Consider the following 22,232-nt stretch of genomic DNA (forward strand, 5'->3'; position numbering starts at 1 on the left):
TCCTCTCTGCGAAGAAGAAAATGAAGCATCATTGATTTTAGTATCATCGAAAGCAGGAGTGTCAACTCAGTTTCATTGAGGTCCACATCAGGGTTGTGTTTGACCTCCTTGGGGGGGGGGCTGGGGGTTTGTGGCCAAGCTTGACATCACTTGTGTTGGGAGCGCCTGGGGTGGCCTTTCACTCTGCCAGCGAAAACGGGCTCCGAGCTCTGTTTTCGGCTGCGACGGCCTCCTGCAACCCTTCTGCCAGTGAAAACGGAGCTTGGGAGGGCCAGGCCACTACAGGCACCCCGGACATGAGGGACGTTGAGCTGGCCACCCCCCGCCCCCCAAACCACACACACCCAGGTCAAACACAACCCTGATATGGCCCTTGGTTTAAACGAGCTTGACACCCCTGTTCTAGATCTTCATTAAACATCTCTGCTCACGGCTAAGTGGCTGAACTTCTGGTTCTGAGTTACTGTGTCCATGGCAAGTGGTCTTATGAACTGGCTCAAAGTCAGAATGGGATTTCTGGCTCTCTAGTGTTCCTTGAATCTCCAGTGGTAGGAGAGTATTTCCACTTGGCCCTTCTGGCTCTACTTCCTTCTCATCTGAAGGTATCTAGGGTTGGAGCCCCCAGATGACTAAGGAGTCCTTGCTCAAGCTCCCTTTCTATTGCACAAGATGATAGAAAGGGGCTGAATAGTTTGTTTTCAATGGGGGTCTTCTCCTATAGAATAGCTTCTATCCCAGGGCAGTAGCTCTTTTGAATTCTGCTGTATAGTGCAGTATTGGTGCAGTGTCGGGAGTTTTCGGTTCAATGTGTGGAGGGTGAAGGATGTGTGTTTGTGTTTATTTTCATGGTCATGATGTGCACTGAAGATGGTGCTTGATTTCATTGTACGAGGTGCAATGACAATAAACTAAGCTAAACTAAACTAAATATTGTACTATACAGTAGAATTCAAGAGAACTACTGCCCTGGGATAGAAGCTGTTTTTCAGCCTAATTGTCCTTGTTTTTATTATTCTGTACCGTCTGCCAGATGGTAATAGTTCAAAAAAAGGATTCCCAGGATGAGATGGATCTTTGAGAATGTTTTGAACTTACTTAAGGCAGCGGGAGCTATAAAGCTCTTCCAAAGAGGGGAGAGGGCAACCAATGATCTTCTGGGCAATGACAACCCTCTGGAGTGCTTTCCTATCTGCCATAATCCATAAAGGAAATCCATAATCCAAGGCAGATTGAATAAGAAAGCCTAAAAACAACTCGGTGGACAATACAACACAACTCAGTTGTGTTCCCCCAGAAGAACAGAATTGTCTGAGCATTGTCTTAAAGTAATTCGTCCCAGAAGCAAAATTTAAACAGAAGGGAGCGCTTCAATTCCTGGTTCATTGTTCCACCTCCACAGCATAGACATTGGCTTAAAAATAAACCCTACTGAGTGCAATAGGAGTTACAAAATAAGAAGCCTTGAATGCATACAAATGCAGGTTTTAACATCAGCTATTATACTAACTCGCAAGCAAGGTAACACAATCTGCAATCATGGACTGCTCTAATCACAGAAGATCCATCTGCAGTCATGAAATGCTCTAACCACAGGCTCAATCTGCAATGTGCTCAAACTGATGCCATGGTTCATTTGAACTTTCTCTTGGGAACAGAATAATGGACAGCTTTTTAGAGGTTTTCCTCATCTGTCAACCTTTAATCTCCCAAATAGCTAGCCTTAGAACTGTGATGGCGAACCTGTGGCATCAGCTCAGCTCCACCGTGCATGCGCATGTACCTCCCACCAGCCAGCTGGTCTTTGGTCTCTGCTGTACATGTGCAGGGATGCGCATGTGTGCACAGGGTGGGGCACATGCACGGGGATGTGTGCACAAAGGTGGGGTCAGTGGTAGGATTCAGGTTTTTTTTACTACCAGTTCTGAGGGCGTAGCAGGGAAAGGATACTGCAAAATATCCAGTCAGAGGTGGTATTTGCCGGTTCTCCAAACTATTCAAAATTTCCACTACCGGTTCTCCAGAACTGGTCAGGCCCTGCTGAATATCACCATTGGACAGGGTGCATGCACGGGGGATGTGTGTGCATTGTATTTTGGGGGTTTGCGCATGCATGCGCTTTGGGCACAGTGCCGAAAAGGTTACGGATCACTGCCTTAGAAGATGGCAGCCACCACAAATTTTGCTTTCTGAGGTTGAAACTCTCTCTTCCTTATTTTCGTTATTTGTTTTTAAAAAATATAAAATTTCAACAAAAAACCCTCCACAAACCCACCACCTTTAAGAAAAATAAAAATAAGCCAGCCAACCAGATGGTGAATGGAAAACCGGGTGCTTTAACCAACAAGAAAGTCTCAGCCAGAAGCTTAAAATGAGGACCTTGAATTTTGTTTTGTTTTGTTTTAAAATGTAATAGTTGCTTGGCACAAACATATGAATACAGCAACATGGACAGTGTTGTGTTTGTGAGTGAGAAGGGAATTGTAGATGGGATTAGGGAAGCGGACAGAAGGGTGTGATTTGGCATTCAGGAGAAATGGAGAGGAAAGACAAGAAATGCCAGGAAATAATCCAATCTTGATTTTTAGGGTGGTCAGTCCAGCAAGAAATACTGAGGAAGAATTGGGAAAGTCCTTGGAGCAATTTTTTTAAAAGCACAACTTGAATCTTACCATATTATTTTATTCAGTCTTCAGCCATGATTAGATCAAGAGCTTATTTTATCCATCATTACATTATGTTCCTCTTCCTGTTGACTATTAGAAATGATCAATGGTATATCAAGACACTCATTCTTTATTATTCCCAGATTGGTGATCCTGGATATATTTACTTAAATTTTAGGGACAACATTTTATGGTTTCAGATGGTCAAAAGATTACTATGGCTGTCCATCTTAGTCCTAGAATAACAGAATTGGAAGGGACTTTGGAAGACTTCTAGTCCAAGTCCCTGCTCCAAGTAGGAGAGCCTATATATTCTCCACTGAGCCGAAGGGAGAATCCAGGATGGGTAGTCTCTAGTCTCCTAGATCTGCAGACCGAGTTGAAAAACTGAGGACACCCCCCCCTGGTAACAGTCCCCAGTTCTTCACTCTGTCTCAGCGTGTTCCGACCACCCTTTAAGGGCTCTGAATAGTTCGGATTGCAGAAGAATCTTCACCCCCTGGATTGAGTTTTTTTTCTTTTTTCTTCGAGAGGCTTAGAGCAGATTTGACAGCTAGCCGGCTTGCCAGTTAGCACTTTTGTTTTTCATGTTTTTTTTGACTGCCTTTTAAAAAAAATTCTTTGCTGGTAGACTGGTTTTTGGAATTGTGATTGTAAATTTGGTTGGAGGTGCCCCTGAGAGCCCATGTGGCCCAGGCTGGGGGGGGGTGTGGGAGTCAGTGTCTTATTCAACTCACTTTCTCCTGGTCCGTTCTTATTGATCTGTGCTAGCCGCAAAAACCGTGAGGCGCTTCTGCCCCTTTTTGGTGTCGGCGGCCATTTCAGACGTTTCGGGACAATTCTGCAGTTCATCTCCATGATTGTCCCTTGGGGGGGGTACTGGCCATCTGGATTGAATCCTGACCCCCTGTCCAGTCATCAAAGCACCGTGGCAGCTGTGAGACGCTTGAGACTGCCAAATTGATTGCGGTGCAGCCAGCACTAGTTGCAAGCCTCTGATCTGTCAGGGCTTGTAGCAATTTTAAAGAGTCAGCCATTTTTTTTCCTTTTTGCTCTGACTCTTGCCTTAAATTACAGAGCTGTGCTGAGCTCACCACTTCTAGGTCGCACTAGCCTCCTGAAGTGGTGGACAGCTGCTGTGACCAAAACAGACAGCTTTAGATCAAATAAATTTTGTTTTTATTTTTCTTTTGCCCCCTTTTTCCTTTTCTCTCTCCCTGTCAGTGAGAATTATTTTTGGTGGACTCAAAATGGCCACCATGGGAGCTGGCCAAGAATTATCAGCTCCTCAGCAGAGTAGGGAGAGAGCTGCAAGGGGATCAACTAAGTCCAGGTCTACTGGGCTGGAGGCAGCAGCTAGGATCAGAGCTAGGACCCTAGCCCCTAAAAGACCCTCTAGGGCAGAGGATAGGCAGGCCAGACATAGACAAAAAGCCCTAGATAAGGAGTTTTGATAAGGCGGTGAGAGATTCCAAGATGGCTGAAAACAGGGCCATCTCTCCTCTGCTCCCACAAGATGGCAGGCAGCAAAACCAATTGACAGATAGACAATATTTGACTGCCTGATATCCTGGTGGCTCAAGTACTCAGGATTTGCAGGGAATCCTCCAAATCAAGGCAAAAGCCACTCATAATAATTCTGAGCCACCACAAGGATTTTTGATTGCTGCACCTGGAAGCCAAGCCTCCAGCAGAACCAGACCTGTGCCTGAAAATAAAAAAACCACCTTTACCCTATAGTGGCTGGGTTGCGGCCTGAGGAGACCCACAGGCAAGAGATGCCATCCTTCATGAGAGCCTGGATCTCCCAAACAATCAGACAAGAATTTCAGGCTTAGGTCAACCAGCTGCACCAGCTGCCTGGTTTGGACACCAACAGAGGCGTTCCTCAGGGGCAGGCTTTTGCAGAACAGCCGATCTACTTCAGAAATAGTTCTGCATCCCCTTTGGAAAGAAGCCAGTCCGAGAGGGACCTCCTTCCAGAGAGGGCTTTTCGGACGGGGAGTTCCCCCCTCCTTTAAGGACCTTTTCCAGCTGGCTCTCTCCAAGACTCTGCTGGTTAAGGCTAAGAGCACGGCTCATCTTAAAAAAAGGGACAAGGTCACCCAGGATCTTCCCCCAGAGGGGGGGGATCAGGAAGATTACTTATTCACTGAGAAAGCACCTGTGGTGGATGCTGTACCTGTGCCCCAGACGTTTATGAATGTGATTAAAAAGCAGTGGGAGTCCCCTGGGGGGTACACTCGCCCCAGTGGGTCTGAGTCTACCTTATTTAATGGGTGGCTGCCGCAGCTGCAGGGTAGAATCCCACCTGAGGGCCTCAGGGTGCATCAGGACTTAAATAAGATAATAGCCACAGCTCAATCGTCAGCTAATGCCACCCTCACGTCAGCCAAAACTTCTTCCAGAGCCATGGCCTCATCTGTAACAGCTCATCTGGCTAAGAAATTGGCAGATGGACGCCAGAAACAAATGGAAGCTGGTGTTTGCTCCCTTCAAGGGAGAGAGGCTTTTGGAAAGGCCCTGGATCCCTTTTTTTGATGGAAACCATGGACAAGTGAAAGATCCTGCCCTCCCAGGGGAGGCGTTTTGATTACAGGTCTCTACCCTACTACAGAAAGCCCTCCTTTAAACAGGGGGAAGCTGGAGCAAGCTTTCCCCATCAAAGTAGGTCCTTTTTCCAAAGATCCTCATTTCAGGCCGATAGACCAGCCTTTGCCGCCAGAGGGCATCAGAGGCAAGATGACAGAAGGTCCTTTCGGGATTCCAATAGATCTTTTAGATGCAAAAAGTGACACCGAAGCCTCGTCTTCCACAGGGGGTCGTCTGGGACTGTTCTGGCAGAGGTGGGAACAGATCACGATGGACGCTTGGATCCTGACATTTATAGTCAGGTCTCTCTCGGGAGTTTATTTCCTCCCCCCCCCAATGCCTTTGTGTGCTGCCCCGTCTCAAGGGACCCCTCAAAGAGGGATCTCATGGAATCGGCGATCCTCCATCTGCTGGACGTTTAGGCCATCCAGCCGGTTCCTGGAGACCAGGAGAGACAGAGGTTCTATTCAATTTGGTTTGTGATTCCAAAGGCGGGGGGGTGGGGGGGTGGCGAGCAATCCTCAACTTGAAAGGGCTCAACAGGCATCTAATCTACCAAAGATTCAAGGTGCACTCCTTCCACTCTATCCTACAGGGCCTGCGGGAGGGAGATTTTTTTTTGGCTTCGGTAGACCTGACAGAGGACTACCTCCCATGTGCCCATAGACCCCAACCACTGTCAGTTCCTGAGGTTTTGCTATGGCGGCCACCATTTTCAATACAGGGCTCTCCCGTTCAGCCTGTCATCAGCCCCACAGACTTTTACCAAGCTCCTGGTGGCCGTAGCGGCATACCTCAGATCCTTACCCATAAGGATCCTATGCTATTTGGACGACATCCTGGTAGTATCCTCTTCCAGACCCCAGGTGGAGGAGGATATGATGTCAACAATCAGGATCCTTCCAGAGCATGGGTTCTCGATAAACCTGGACAAATGCCACCTAATACCATTGAACTGTCTCTTGCATTTGGGGACTATCATAGACACCTTAACTTACCAGGTCTTTCTCTCACAGGAGCATCAAGATAGTATAAGGGACGTCACATCACAGATCCTGTCTGACAGAGAGGCACCTATCATCTTGCTGTCTCAACTTCTCGGCAAGATGATATCGTCCATTGGGATCGTCCCAGGGCCCGCTTCCTGCCCGAACCCTGCAGTGATTCCTGCTCCCCTACTAGAAGGCGGGCAGAGGCGACTCACCAAGGAGGGTTCACGTCTCCTTGCTAGTTCTTCATCCATTAGTGGCAGTCCTGAGCCATGGATCAGGGTTGCTTGTACAGGGAGCCCCAGAGGACTACCATCACCACCGACGCCAGTCTGTATGGTTGGGGGGCCCCTCCTGGGAGTCCAGATTAGGTGGTCATGGGAGGAGCTCGCCCACAACATAAATTGGCTAGAGCTCAGGGCTGCCCGCTTAACTCTCAAGGATCTAAGGCAGGAGGTGATGGGGAGACAGGTTTTTCTCCTCACAGACAATGTGGCCACCAAGGCCCACATAAACCGGCAGGGAGGCACTCGCTTCAGATCTCTAATGCAGGAGGCGACTCAGTTGTGCAAGTGGGCAGAGAGATACCTGTTGTCCCTGCAAGCAGAAAACATCTTGGGAGTTTCCAATGTGTAAGCAGACTGGTTGAGTAGGTCCACAGTCGACCAGTCAGAATAGCGACTGCATCCCAGTCTGTTCCAGGAGATGACAGAACGGTTCAACCATCCAATTCTGGATCTCTTTGCATCTCCAGAGAACTCGCAGCTCCCGAGTTTCTTTGCACAGTTCCCAGCACCAGGAGCAGAAGGGGTCAATGCTCTCCGGTGCAGATGGCCCCAAGGGCTATTTTATGCCTTCCCTCTTCCCCTGATTCCGGGAACAATCAGAAAGGTACTGACAGAGAGGGCGGAGGTTCTGTTGGTAGCCCCTTTACTGGCCCATGGTTCGCCTACCTGGTGGGACAGTCGGTCACCAGACCCTGGAGAATTCCCCTGCATAGGATCTCCTTCAGCCAGGGCCTGATTGAGCACCCAGATCCAGCCTGGTTTCGGTTGACCGTCTGGCATTTGAGCGGGTGCTCCTGAAACAGGAGTAGTTTTCCAGAAGGGTCATTCAGACCATACAGGCGGCCAGAAGACTTCCACGACCAGCATATATGATGCATCATGGAGGATTTTCTGCGGCTGGTGTGCCAGTCACCTATTGGAACCTACTGCTATGTCTGTGGCAAATGTGTTAGAGTTCCTGCAGGTCGGGTTGGACAGAGGTCTCACCCCCAGTACCTTGAAGAGACAGGTCTTGGCCTCGTTTTTTTCGGTCAAGGACTCAACCACTCTGGCCCAACACCCCAGGGTGAAAGCCTTCTTTAGGGGAGCCACTAATTTGAAGTCACCGGTGGTCCATCGTTTCCCCACCTGGGATTTGCCTAGGGTCCTGCAGGCACTGACTTCTCCCCCATTTGAACCCTTGTGTGAAGTCAGTCTTCGCCTACTCACGTGCAAGGTGTCATTCTTAGTGGCCATTATTTCAGCCAGGCATATCTTGGAGTTGACGGCCTTATCCATCAGAAAGGACCTGTGCGTTTTCCATGCAGACAGGGTGGTTCTGTGGTTAGACCCTACCTTTCTGCCCAGGGTGAACTTATTCCATCGCTCACAGGAGTTAATTTTGCCTGACTTCTGTCGAGGGCCTACCCATGCACTGGAGAGAAAATGGGACACCTTGGACGTTAGGAGGGCCCTTCGTATGTATATCAAAAGGACCTCCTCTTTTAGGAGGACTGAAGCCTGTTCGTTTCCTTTCAGCCGTCAACTTTGGGTCGCAGGATGACACCATCTACCGTGGGTCGCTGGCTTTGCCTGTATTGCGAAGGCCTATGAGTTACTGGCTCTTCCTGTGACCAGGAAAATCACTGCACACTCAACCAGGAGTGCAGCGACCACTGCAGCCTGGGCAATGCAGGCTTCGGTTCTGGACTTTAATAGAGAGGCAGCTTGGTCATCTGTGACCCCATTCATAAGACATTATAAAATTGAATCCTTTGCCTCAGCAGAGGTGTCCTTTGGAAGATGAGTCCTGCAGGGTGTTCATGTAGAAGTGGGGACCTCCTGACCAATCCAGTTGCCTCCCATAGGACAGCCATCAGCCAGCTTTGGTGTGTCCCATCCTGGATTCTCCCTTCGGCTCAGTGGAGAAGGGGCGTTGATCCTACCTGAACACTTCTTCTCGGGGAGCCGAAGGGAGAATCCAGTCCCACCCTGTATTCTGTCAGGTCGGAGTAGGGAGGAAATGTTTTTTTTCTCGCAGTACCAAATAGGCTATCTGTTAGAGGACTAGGAGCAGCTGGATTCGCTTCGATGTCGTTCAGAACTTGGGACTGTTACCGGGGGGGGAGGGGGTGTCCTCAATTTTTCAACTTGGTCTGCAGAGCTATGAGACTAGAGACTACCCATCCTGGATTCTCCCTTCGGCTCCCCGAGAAGAAGCATTCAGGTAGGACCAACGCCTCATTTCAGACAAGTGACTGCCCAATCTCTTCTTAAAAGCCTCCAGTGATGGAGCACCCACAACTTCTGACAGCAAGCTGTTCCACTCATTAATTGTTTTGATTGTTAATTGTTTTTACCATCAGAAAATTTCTCCATTCTTCTCTCCTTGATTATTCTGGTGCTTTGGAAAATAGGTTGACCCCCCTTTTTTTTTTGTCTCCCTAGTCCTCCTCCTCACTAGACTAGACATACCCAATTCCTGCAGCCGTTCTTCTTATATTTTAGCCTGCAGCCCCTTAATCCTATCTGTTGCTCACTCTTTCCAGAGTCTCAACATCTTTTTTATATTATGGTGATCAAAACTGGATGCCGTATTCAAAGTGTGGTCTCACTAAGGCTTCGTAAAGTGGCTCTAATGCTATGTGTGATCTTGATTCTAACCCTCTGTTAATGCAGCCTAGTAAATTAATACAATAACGCTACCTTAATAATGCCTATCTTAAGCAACTCTGGGAAGTTACAGAAATTACAATTATACCTCAAAACTCTTTATCATCCCACCTTTGTTCTAACAAATGCTATATGGTGTTTAAAATCTTTTTAACTTTAATATTTAATTTAATTCATTTAGTAAAACTGCCAATATATCAGAGGAAAATACAGTAGAGTAGTAGAGTGTAGAATAGGGTAGGGTAGAATAGAGAATAGAATAGAATAGAACAGAATAATAGAACAGAACAGAACAGAATAGAATAGAATAGACTTCTCCATGCATAGAATAGAATAGAATGGAATGGAATGGAATGGACCTTGGAGGTCTGCTAGTCCAACCTCCTAGTATGTATACTTGGCTGAGAATTACAACTAAGCATAAGGTCACCCCAGATTTCATTCTGAGTCTCCCCAGTGTTAAACCCCACTGTGTTTGGTTTTCTCAACCAGAATTATTTGAAAATAAGGCCTTGTTTCTTGTTCCCACAGGTCACGCTCCAGTAGTCATGTCAGTCAGCGTCCATGAGAACCGTAAATCCAGGACCAGCACCGGCTCAATGAATATCTTGCTGTTCCACAAAGCCTCTCATTCAGACTGTGTCTTGTCTCACCTCAACGCAATGAGAAAGCACTGCATGTTCACAGATGTTACACTCTCTGCAGGGAACAAATCCTTTTCGTGCCACCGTGCAGTGTTAGCTGCTTCCAGTCGATATTTTGAAGCCATGTTCAGCAACGGCCTTCGCGAGAGCTTAGGGGATGAAGTCAATTTCCATGACAGCCTCCATCCAGAGGTGTTGGAACTGCTGCTGGACTACGCTTACTCATCCAAGATCATCATCAACGAGGAGAATGCAGAGTCCCTCCTGGAAGCTGGAGACATGTTGCAGTTTCATGACGTCCGAGATGCAGCTGCAGAGTTCCTCGAGAAGAACCTTTGTCCTTCCAATTGCTTGGGGATGATGGTCCTGTCAGATGCTCACCAGTGCAAGAGGCTTTACGAGTTCTCTTGGAGGATGTGCTTGGTCAACTTTGAGACGATCCACAGGACTGATGAATTTAACAACCTCTCCAAGGATACGCTGCTGGACTTGATTTCCAGCGATGAACTAGAAATTGAGGATGAGGAGAAGGTCTTCAAGGCAGTTATCCATTGGGTGAAGTACGACTTGGACAAAAGGAAGCCCTTTCTCCCAGAGCTTCTAAAGAACGTGCGGTTGGCCTTGCTGCCTTCTGAATGCCTCAAAGAAGCCATGGCCTACGAGGAGCTGATCACCACAGAGGAGGAGAACAAGGAAATCATGGGTGAAGCTCTTTGGTGCAAGAAGAAAATCCTGCAGAACGATGGGGTGGTCACCAGTCCTTGCGCCAAGCCCCGCAAAGCTGGGCACACGCTGCTCATCTTAGGTGGGCAGACATTCATGTGTGACAAAGTCTACCAAGTCGACCACAAAGCAAAAGAGATCATCCCTAAATCAGACCTGCCCAGCCCGCGGAAAGAGTTCAGCGCCTGTGCCATCGGCTGCAAAGTTTACATCACTGGAGGGAGAGGCTCAGAAAATGGGGTGTCCAAGGATGTCTGGGTCTATGACACGGTCAACGAAGAATGGTCCAAAGCTGCCCCCATGCTGATTGCTCGGTTTGGACACGGCTCAGCCGAGCTTGAGAACTGCCTCTATGTTGTGGGTGGTCACACCGCAGTGGCGGGCATTTTTCCTGCTTCTCCTTCGGTTTCACTGAAGCAGGGGGAGAAATATGATCCGGTTGTCAATAAGTGGACCATGGTTGCTCCCCTGAGGGATGGGGTCAGCAATGCTGCAGTTGTAAGCGCCCGGCTCAAGCTTTATGTCTTTGGTGGGACCAGCATTCACCGGGATATGGTGTCCAAAGTCCAGTGCTATGATCCGACTGAGAACCGGTGGACTATCAAAGCTGAATGCCCCCAACCCTGGCGTTACACGGCTGCTGCTGTCTTGGGTAGCCAGATTTTTATCATGGGGGGAGACACGGAATACACCGCGGCGTCTGCTTACCGTTTCAACTGTGAAACGGATCAGTGGACCCGCATTGGGGACATGACGGCTAAGCGGATGTCCTGCCATGCATTGGCTTCAGGAAACAAGCTGTATGTAGTAGGGGGCTACTTTGGGACGCAGAGATGCAAAACGTTGGACTGTTACGACCCCACTTCCGATACCTGGAACTGTATCACCACGGTGCCTTATTCCCTCATCCCCACAGCTTTTGTTAGCACATGGAAACACTTGCCTGCCTGACACACGGGAGCACTGATTACAATGGAGCACAAGAGGTAAGTTTTCTTTAGGAAAGTTCCACTTAAGTATCACTCACCTGTCCTTTTTTTTTGAAGGAAAGCCCTTTTTAAGGTGGAAATATCTCCAGTTCACAAGTCTAGAAGATCTGAGAAAAAAAAAAAATTGGGAAAAAAGTGAGTTTGGATAGTTGCGTTTTGAACATTGTTTAGATGTTATTTATTTAACGGAGTCTAGATTTTAAGTGTAAAGAACAGTAATATGTCATGAGAAAGACTTAAAGCAATAAATAAAAAATATGGCACTTGAAATATTTTGGGGAACAATAAAAATATACTGGAAGTTAAATGTCTGGACCAACGAAAACATCATTAGGTCCACCATTAGGCCTGGCTTAAGAAATAGCAATAACACTTAGATTTATATACCACTTCATAGTGCTTTACAGATCTCTCTAAGCCGTTTACAGAGTCAGCATATTTCCCCCAACAATCTGGGTCCTTATTTTACCCACCTCGGAAGGATGGAAGACTGAGTTAATTTTGAGCTGGTCAGGATTGAACTTCTGGCAGTGGGCAGAGTTAGCCTATACATTCTAACCACTTCACCACTGCAGCTCTTAGGTGATGTGTTTTTCCACGGACACAATGTCAGGATTCCGGCAGTTCCTCTAATTAAATCATGAGCCTCAAGCCACACTCCCAAAACTTCTTTTGTTTTATTAGAAGTTAACATGCTGGCATTTGCCTGGACGTAGACGACTCTGAGATACGTAATTCACTGTCACCCTTGATCCTGCTTTTCCCTGCACCCCTCTGGGTGTATCATCCAACGAAACACGTCCATAGCCAAGAGTCATCAATCATGCTCTCCAATTAGATTTTTGCATAGCAGAAGCTTCAGTCATCTAATCGGTCTCTGAAGAAAATATGAGTGGAATGTACTTTTGATTCCACAATGCTGCCTGCTCTTTGAAACTCCTTTCTGTTGACAACTATAAAACATGTATACAATATGTTTTATGGGTTGACACACAACCACAACCTCCACTTACTGCCTTCCTTTCTGCTTACAGAGTTATTTAAAGTATATTCTGATACTGAGAAGGATGGCAAACTTATTCTCAGCCTTACCAGGTGGATTAGACAGAAAACATGATCAGTTGAGCTAATTCTGCTTTTATTGGAAGGGTACTTATATAGAGTTTTCCAAGTCTGAAAGTACAATTCGCCCTGCCTCCTTTTAAAAAATTTAAATGACCCTGCAATCCCTTGTATTAGGGTGGACTCGGGGTGGCTGAATGGAGCTGAGCCTTTACCGGCTGGATGCCCTTCCCGATGCCTATGCAGGGTTCACAGCAAATAATCACTCATTGTGCCCAGAGAGAGAAATTTCTGCCCCAACCTAGGATTGAACTCGCAACCTCCTGATTGTGAGATCGAGAGCTCCACCTCTAAGCCACCATGCCACTCTTTCTCCCTGTCCCCTATACACTTGAGAAATTAGGGAGGATCTCTTTTGAGATTTTGCCCCACTCATTATCCATCTGAGGGCTATGTTGTCTCTTATCTGACCATTCCTAAGGCTCCGAGCCCAATCTCCCATGATCAGTTCCTCATATACAAGCTCATTACATCTGTGTAGCTTCAGCTGAAGGTACAGAAGCAATAGTGCTATGAAAAAAAGCTTGTCTCTTTAGCTTAGTCCGAAGAGTGCCGTAAAAATTTATCAAACTGTAGAGGCGCCCAGCTCCTAGACAAATTCCTTTATTGCTAGAGATAGAACAGTCGCTCCAGTAATTGTGTGGCTAGATTTACAAATTAGTGTAGATTAGTGTAGGCTAGATTAGTGTATCTACCCTTCAGTAGATTTGATTTTAGCTTTGCTTAGTGTATGTGTCAAGACAGCCTTCTTTTGTCTGTCTGCAAAGGATGGAGCCCTGTCTGAGCACAAACACAAAACAAGCACCCTACTTCGTAATGACACTGCCCTATGTTCTCACTGGACTTGTTCAGATATTCTTGGCTGCTAATAACTGCTTTTCCAAATTTTAGCTCAGCTCGGCCGTGACCGTTTTCTCTAGTTCCCAAATCCTGCTCCAGCAGCCCAGGCATCTGTGAGCTTGTCGTTCAACCGTTAATTACTTTCGCAGTACGTGGGAAAAGTCCATTTTCAAGCTCAGTTTACAGAGCTCTTTAAAGATCTGCATTCACAGTGGGAATAAAATTTATATGTCTGTCACGCAGGTGCCATCTGAATGCCAAAACTGCAAGCCAAATACACCCATAGGCAGATTTTGAGACGGCGCTGAAGGATTTTAAAAACTGAAATAAAAGCTGAGCCATTTTTCCTCTCCAACAGCTAGTGATTTCCCCTGGAAAATCCCTTTGGACAATGCACATATTGTTCTGAGATGCTCTGGCCTCTTATAACTTTTGGCTGGTGAGATTTCTTTGTTCTTGCATTTGTGATTTCCAGAGATCCCTTTCGCCTTGGCTCAGATTAAGAAGGTCTTCTGAATAGCCAATGTCTTGATTTCTAGGTTGCTTTGTTTGGGGTGTTCTACCCTGTTCCAGGACAAGATTTAAATGCTTTCCCCCCTCAGACATTCTGCTGAATCTCTGGGAAAGAATCAAGGGATTGATCAAAATTAAGGGAAAAATGTGTTGGCAATTCTTAATATCAAGTTGCATATTAGCTAGGCTTTCTATTAGTTATTTCTTGACTTGCATTTCATGCCAAGTTGTAGCTGCTTAACCATGACCTGTTGGCCCGAGACACAGCTGTCTGTCCACAGGTGTGCAGAGGGTGTGCCAACAGGTATTTAATGCAAACAACCATAACACTCCCATAACACTCTTAAGGCAAAAGCTTACAGACCAGATTTTGGATTTCCACTCATTTAGCAAACATTCAAAGTTGCAATGGCACTCCAAAAAGTGATTTACAAGCAGTTCTCACACATCATATCCCCTGATTTTCCACTTGGTGACTGCATCATGGATGCAGACTATGGTCCCTAAGCGAAAACTACCTGTAAACTTCATTATTGCAGATTATATGAGCAGAATCTTCAAAAATATCCCTGCCCTATTTGAAGGACAGCAAGGCCCAGGTGGAGCTGTTCCGAATCTCTTTTACATTTTTCCTCCTCAAAGCCAGAGGTAAATTCCTCTACGGTGGCTGAATATGAAATTCCTTTATACCATTTCTGTTGCAGCAAGTTATATATATATTTTCCTTCTCTGCATTAAGCCGTTGCCAGTCATTCCCAAGCTCCTTAAAACTCTGAAAGCCGATAGTTTGATTGCACCTTAGTTGTTAAGCATTCATTTTTCCTCTGGTTATTCTGTGGGAAGGGGAGGATCATTTCAAAAGAGAAGTTTTGGAAACAGGCCAAAGATGACAGTCTAATGTTTGTGAGCTGCATGTGTTCCCTTGTGAGCTCAATTTGTGAATCTCTTCAAGATTCAGCTACTCCTGATGGACTTCCAGTTTGGGCTTCTTCAGCAACGGACCAAAATCCACAATTGTTCGTGGTTTCGATCTGTGCTTGCCGCTGGAGCACCCCAAGCCGCTTGGATTCGGGGCTAAGCTGCCCCGTAGATGTGGTGAAGAGGGGGGAGACTGCCAGCGGGGTTGAGGAGAGCCGCATCTCTCCTCCTCAGCTGGCCATTGCTCCCTTTCCCGAAGGCGGTTGCAGCGGTGGTCAGAAATGGCCACCTCAAAGAAGAACCCGACCAGACAAGATTGTGTAGGAGGAAGATAAAAGAGAAAGTTTTGACTAACCAGGTCAAACTGAGAAAGCAACTATACAAGGTATCCTGGATTTTGAACTATAAAGAATAATACTGTTCCCAAAGAAGATTTTTGAAGTGGCGAAAGAAAGAAGAAAGGGAAAAGATTTGGTGTTTTTTTCTCTTACATTGACAGTTGTAATTGGCTTTAAATGCTAAGAAGAAGTGATCTAAGCAAGAAATTGATATAAATCCACTTTGACATTAATAGGCAATTTTAAGCTGAAAATAAAATGTCAAAGGGATAATAAAGACTTTTGGATATTTTAAAACCTTTAAAAGGAGGAAAGGAGAGGAAAAGAAAGAAAAGGGTGGGATCTTGAAAAAATGGAGGAGACCACCTGAAATTTTAAAGAATTAACAGTGAAATTTCAACAAGACTCCTAAAAGATACATTGAATTGAAACTTTGCTACAAGATAATAGAACCTCCGAAAAGAGAAAGTGGAAAAAAGAAGCCAGAAGAAACAGTTTTGGATTATTCGGATTACTTGGTGATTTTTGGAATTTTGGTTGTTGGATTTTAATGACTAAAATTAATTGGGTGGTTGTTTAAAAGTGTTTAAAATGGCATCACTCCTTGAAGAGCTAAAAATGGAACTTAAAAAGCAGAAAGAAGATGCACAAGAGGGAAGAGGATCTTTTGGCTTCATATTTCAATTTTTAGAAATGGAGATTTTGAATTATGAAAAAAAACAAGAAATGCTTGCACAATAAGAAGGGCGGGACAAAGAAGAAGCCATCTTTAATGATCAAGTAATTCTATGTGGGGTTAAAAAGCAAAAGGGGGGAAAGGGAGTGAAAAACCTAAGATCTGAAAAAACAACCAAAAAAAAAAGAATAACTTGAAAAGTAATTACAATACTAGGAAGAAGCAGAAGAGAGGATTACAGAAGGGAGAATTAGAACTAGACAGAAAGAGGGTCAAAAAGGCAAGGGAGAAGAAGAGGAGGAAAATGGAAAGGAGAAGAAGTTATAAAGGACAGAAACAGGATGTAGAGAAGCAGGGAAATGTTCAAGGATTCACAGAGATAATGGTTGAAAACCTAATTGAAAGAGAGGATTCTGCAAGGGTACATTAGATAGTATTGTTATATTAGAAATAGTAATGGGTATAGAAAATATGAAATATAGGTAATTAAAGTGATAGATAAAGTTGGTACTGTTATGTAATGGAATGTAACTAAATGAAATAAAGAGAATAAGAGAATGGAAGTGGGAAAGGATGGGAATATTTTAACTTATCAATGATTTATTAAAATATAATTGAAAAGAAATATGAATATCAGATATTGATGAATTTGAATAGAATAACAATTTTATTAATTACTTTACTTCCTTTTCTGTTTAGAACGTAATGATTCTTAAGGGAAGGTACCAAATAGAACTTGGTTGATAAATTATACAAAATGGAATGCTACAATTGTATTTTTTAGAATCTAGTGAGTATTTATGTGGGAATGTACTAAGCAGAATTCGGTTGATAAGAGTTATATGTTATAAAATAGAGGTTAGAAATTTAATGTTATAACTGTTAAGATATAAATTAAATTTTAAAAGAGATTTGAATGTTCAGTAGTTTAAAGATACAAAGGTGTTACACTCCAGTTAATAATTACAGGGGAAATCTTGTTTTATAAGAAAAGAAAATATGAAAGTGTAAATATGACAGACAAAAGTATAAATATAATGATTAGAAAGATAGTGAAATTTAGAATAAGATGAATATGTAAACGAGTTTATGTCTGTATAGAGAAGTGATAACCTGGAATCATGCTGTTCTCAAAAAGACATTTTAATTGTATGTTTTGTGAAAACCCAAATAAAAATTTACCAAAAAAAGAAAAAAAGATTCAGCTACTCCTGCACTTTGCTTAACTGCCAGTCCTGAAGCTTTGATTCAAATGAATGCCACAGGGGCCGAGGGCATTGCCCTCTCACAAAATGCTCTTCTGAATCAAATCTGCCTTTAACTAGCCACAAAACTCATCAGCTTGTCGCATAGATTAAAACTCTCTTTTTACGACCCTGTAATCCCTTAATTTGGGGTAGAGTTGAGGTGACTGGATGGAGCATTTACAGACTGGATGCCCTTCCCGATGCCACACAGAGTCACATAGACAGTTGCAAAAATTCAGTTGCAGTCATTGCAGAACTGGATTTCACTTCTACAACCTGTTGCCTGTTCTGTGTCCCCGCTTCTGCCCCACTCTTTTTGCCCACTACTTCCATTTCCTAATATTATGGAGTGGACGAATGTTGTGGGTTGCCACATGGATGAGGCAAACGACAAGCCACTTTCCTATTCCCCAACAGAGATAAGAGATAGTGTGCTCTTCATAGTACTGGCATTTGCTGCTAAACTTTCACATCAAACTGTTGGGCCTCCCTTCTTTCATTCAGACTTTTTCTCTTTCTTGCCTTCTCTCTAGACTGCGTTCATACCTCATACTAAGCACAATGCTTAATTGTATATATTTATTGCCGGGGTGGGATTCTACCGGTTCGGCCCGGTTCTATAGAACTGGTAGCTCCGAAGAGCAGCTGACACCAAATTGGTTCACTGCAACGATATTGGGGTCTTCTGTTTGGCCCACCCAACTGCCCGGGCTCTAGGCTGTGCTTTATTCCCTGCATTTTCCACCTCAGCTGCTTCGTGCGGCACAGCCGAGTGATGCGTGACAGCAGGAGAAGGTGAATGCTTGCCGGAGCCGTGATTTGTAAATAGTGCGCATGCATGCATCGTGCAAAGCGCACGCTCACTGAACCGGTTGTTATGCCAGTAGGATCCCACCCTTGTTTATTGCTGCAATGAGAGCAAGCCACATTTAGCAATACGCTAAGCCAAAGTTAAACCAAGTCAGAGCTTAATGAATTATGTGAGTTCTGTCCAGATCTTTCATACTCTCCTCGCTCTTCCTCTTTTTTTTCTTTTCTTATCCTCCTCCTCTCCATTTAATCTGTATAGATTTTTTTCCACATATAACAGAGAACCCAGATAGCAGGAATCCAGAACCGTCTCCTGCTAGCTTTTCCCCCCTTTCTCATATTGGAGTGGCTGAAATGATCATGTGACACAACATCTTTTAGTTACCGATAATCCAGGTTGCCATCTGTGAACAAATTGTGCTCGATGGAAATATTGACACCTATAATTTAATACGGACAGGGATCAGGGTGGCTGGAGCAGATGAGCTGTTCCTGCTAAGTTGATATTTGTCTCCCAAGCCTGATTATCAGGCCGCGCTAACTGGGAGTGTCTGTTGTTTAGAAACGTGTTTTGGCAAGCTAAGCCTGGGTTGAAACCTTTAGTTTCTGAACTGAGTATCCTCGGTCAGCCACATATAACAAGATTACTAAGCATCTATGGAGATTCTGAGTCATCCAAGTCATGGTAGTCCAAAAGTGCTTTTTTGCAAAAGGCAACTGGACATAAATCCTTCCATTCCCACTGTCCAGTCGGAAGAAGCTTCTTGGATGAGAAGTGAAATGTCTTCAAAGAAAAACCAGAAAGTCCAGTTGCTAAGATCAAGTAAATTGATCCCATGGTGAGGGTAGTAGGGTGGCTCACCTATCTCCAAGAATATTGGTATTATTATTCTAGTTTCTCCCACTTTGGGCCTGCTTCCCATTCTACCTTCAGATGACTGTGGAGGAATCTTCTATCTTATGCTACTTTGACTAATTCAAAGCCTGAATTACAGAAGACGGGTTGCGTAGTGCAACCCAGGTCCTCCCATTTTCTATAAACAGAGGACAGGGACATCCTAAAAGATCTCTATAAATAGAAGGGAGAATCTCATGAATACTCTTTCTTTTTCTCTTATATGGATCCTTGACAGAGAAGAAGGAAACCTTAGTAGATTTGTAACCTCTTAATATGGTGACAGACTGTAAGATAAAAAATATCGGGGTGAATGTCTTTGGAGAGGACAGTTGATTTTATGTACCTTTCCTTAGAATATTCATCCATGCATCAAATTTAAGACATCCATCCCCTCTTAGGGTGGTCATCTTCCCAGGCAAAGACCTTTCCTGCCTTTATCAACTGGTTATCAATCAACTGGTTATGCTACTGGGTCGGACCTGTTCAGCCAAACTGATAGTAAAAAAAGCCGCCCAGCTGAGAGGATAAAAGAAAATCGCATGGATGGGTGGGAGGGTCACTCCTAGCTTTTCGTTTCTTCATCCTTTCAGCTGATTGGTGCATTGGGGCGCAAGCGTGCATTGGGGCGTGTGCGCACAGTCGATCACCCACCAAACTGGTAGTGGCACAGGTAGAATCCTTACCTGTGCAACCATTCAAAGATCTGACTGTTCTTTCTCTTTTCCCAGATGAGGCATTTGCTGCGTCAATACTACAATGGAAGCTACACCAGTAGCTGAAGACACCAGCTTTGCTTTCTGATTGCTCTCACACAGTCCGGTCTATTGGTATGCCATCTTGGGATCTCAGTCGGTTCCCAGAGCTTGGATGGATGGAAAGGCTGAGCGCTCCTGTTGACTTTCTCCAAGAAAAAGGGAACAAAGCTGCAACAAAGTCCTTCTATCAGGACAGTCTTGTTTGCTCCTTGCAGGTATCACTTTGATCCCAGGTAGTATGGAGAAGTAGCCTTAAAAAAGCCTTGATGATTTCCATTCGAGGACATTAGAAACTCCCTTCTCTGGGGGAATGAAGCACAACCGTATCAGCAAGGGCTTGAATTACACCAGATGATGTTGTTGTTGATGATGATTTGTACTTTGATGTGACCAGGAGTTCTAGTAAATGTTAATAAAAGTATTTGTATTGCATGAGTGGGAGTTTTCTTTTTGGAGTGCAGCGGATAAAAATGTAGTATCCATGTAGTATCTCTTCTTTATGGAGAACTTGACCAGCAAAGCAGCTGCTACTTCTGAAGTTCATAAGACTCAGAATTGCTTTCCTCATTTGAAGATGGACTTTTAAATGCGAAGAAAGGGATATTTGCTGAACTCAGGATGCATAATTTTCAAAAGACCATATTCCCACTGGTGATCCCACAGATTGACCGAATTAACTAGGCAAAACCAAAGAAACCACATTAAAGTGTAGAGTACCATACCAATCCAGTCAAATGTGGTTAATTCAGTAGACCATCAAGTATGACTTAATTTGTTATAAGATCCAGTGTCCTGTCTATAATTCAATGTGTAATGTATACTTGATAAACTGGTGGTAAATCCGCGCTCCTGTTGATTGACAAGGAGCCAGTTTCTCAGGCTTCAGTCACTTCCCTGGCTATTTTTGTACCTGCTCGTCCAACAACCTTAATAGCTACAAAAATCAAGGTGTGTCCTTGTTCATTGCAATTTGAGGCTTCCAATGAGTTGAGGTCTCCTCATCTGACTGCTCGCTTGTGTTCTTGCAATCTAGTGGTTAGTTTCCTCCCCATCTGCCTTACGTAATCACAGGGGCAACTCCTGCAGGGGATCCGGTGGATTACATTGGAAGTACCTCCCACCTCCAAGCAATCTTTGCAATGCTTTGCAATGCAGTAGCCCAAAGAACACACTCTGCTAAAGAGAAGTACTCTGAGGATGGGCTCCAGCACAAACCTGAAAGCTTGGAAGACAGAACCTCTGGTCCTGGTAACTGATCCACACTGGATCCAGAGACATGCCTATTTGCTTCAATCTTAAGCCAGTCTTGTTCTCAACTAGGCATAAATCTCAGTTCGACATTTCTGGCCATAGAATGTTTATCAACAATTCAACAACAATTTTGTATCCAAGAATTTCAAGAGTATTTAGGATTTTTTAAAAGCTATTCTTGCTTTGAAATTATTATTTTTTAGAGGGGGGGAGTGGTTCAGTGGTGAGAAGATTATAAGGGAAAATGGCTCCATTATTTATGGATAAGACTGGTGAATACTAGTTTTCTCCCGCTAGGGAGAAAAAGGGTATTTTTCCCCTCTTCTCATGTTTATTTGGAGAGAAAGGCAATTCAGAAGCTTTGGGCAGTACAATAGCTCCCATTAGTTGCTAAGAGATTCAACAAGAGGTGGGTGGCATAAAAGAACCTCTGTGATAGCTAAATAATAAAGGGGAGATTCAAGGAGATTTTGATTAATCCTTAAAAAGAAAAAAAATCTGATCTGGAATGGATTTTTCAAGCTGGAAACAAAGTGCTTTCAACTGGGCTGCCTCTTCAAGGTCAGATGTTTCCACTTTCTCATGACCCAGGGCTGCCTTTTCAGACAATGCTTCCTATTCTTCCACAGGATGTCGAAGTTCCATAAAAGGTTCGTTTTTCTTCCCTGTAAAAAAAGGTAATGTGGTTTTCACCCTCAGTCTCAGAAAGCTTTTAAGTTCTTGAGGGGTTCTAGAAATTGTATACTCATATACTCATCTGGAGGGACTTCTTGAATTGATCAAAGAGTTGCAAATGAACAATAGATCTCTTTTGCTTTTCATGTCTTGCGTGTGATTTTGGTCATGTTGCATCTGCCTGGTTGCCCCACGTCCTTGAGTGAAGAAAGGGCTTCACTACATTGCTACAGCCCTGTTCGTGTCGCCAGATGTTTCCATTGGAGTTCCTTTCTTATTTCATTCAAAATTTTAAAATGTACATATATAATTTTTAGGGAGTCGTGCGCTGGCCTAGAGTTAGAGCTCTCTCCACATAGTCAGGAGGCTGTGAGTTCAATCCTAGGTAGAGGCAGGTATTTCTCTCATTCAGCACAATGAAAATACTGTATATCTGCTGAACAAAACTCTGCATTGGTGACAGGAAGGGCATCTGGCCAGTAAAACACTCTGCTAGCTCCATTCAGTTGCCCAGACTCCATCCCGCAAGGGATTATGGGGTCATTAAATGATGCTGTTATATCATTTTTTGACTCACTCTTTGTTCTGACACAGCCGGGTTCCCAAAGAGCAAACACAGATAAACTCAGTAACTCAAACTTTCACAGCTT

At 44.5% G+C, this 22,232-nt stretch overlaps 1 protein-coding gene across 1 annotated transcript in view; it reads left to right on the top strand.

The window, feature by feature from the left end:
* KLHL25 (kelch like family member 25) overlaps positions 1-20,088 on the top strand; it is a 39,309-nt gene extending 19,221 nt beyond the window's left edge. Inside the window, exons 2-3 of the mRNA XM_026673053.2 lie at positions 9,715-11,536; positions 19,630-20,088. Coding sequence (XP_026528838.1) covers positions 9,732-11,501 — 1,770 coding nt within the window. The 5' untranslated portion in view covers positions 9,715-9,731 and the 3' untranslated portion in view covers positions 11,502-11,536; positions 19,630-20,088. The remainder of the gene's footprint in view (positions 1-9,714; positions 11,537-19,629) is intronic.
* Positions 20,089-22,232: the final 2,144 nt, after the last annotated feature.

The sequence above is a fragment of the Notechis scutatus genome, chromosome 11 (genome assembly GCF_049901735.1).
Source record: "Notechis scutatus isolate UNSWTSFEM ecotype Mainland chromosome 11, rNotScu1.2, whole genome shotgun sequence".
Taxonomy (NCBI): domain Eukaryota; kingdom Metazoa; phylum Chordata; class Lepidosauria; order Squamata; family Elapidae; genus Notechis; species Notechis scutatus.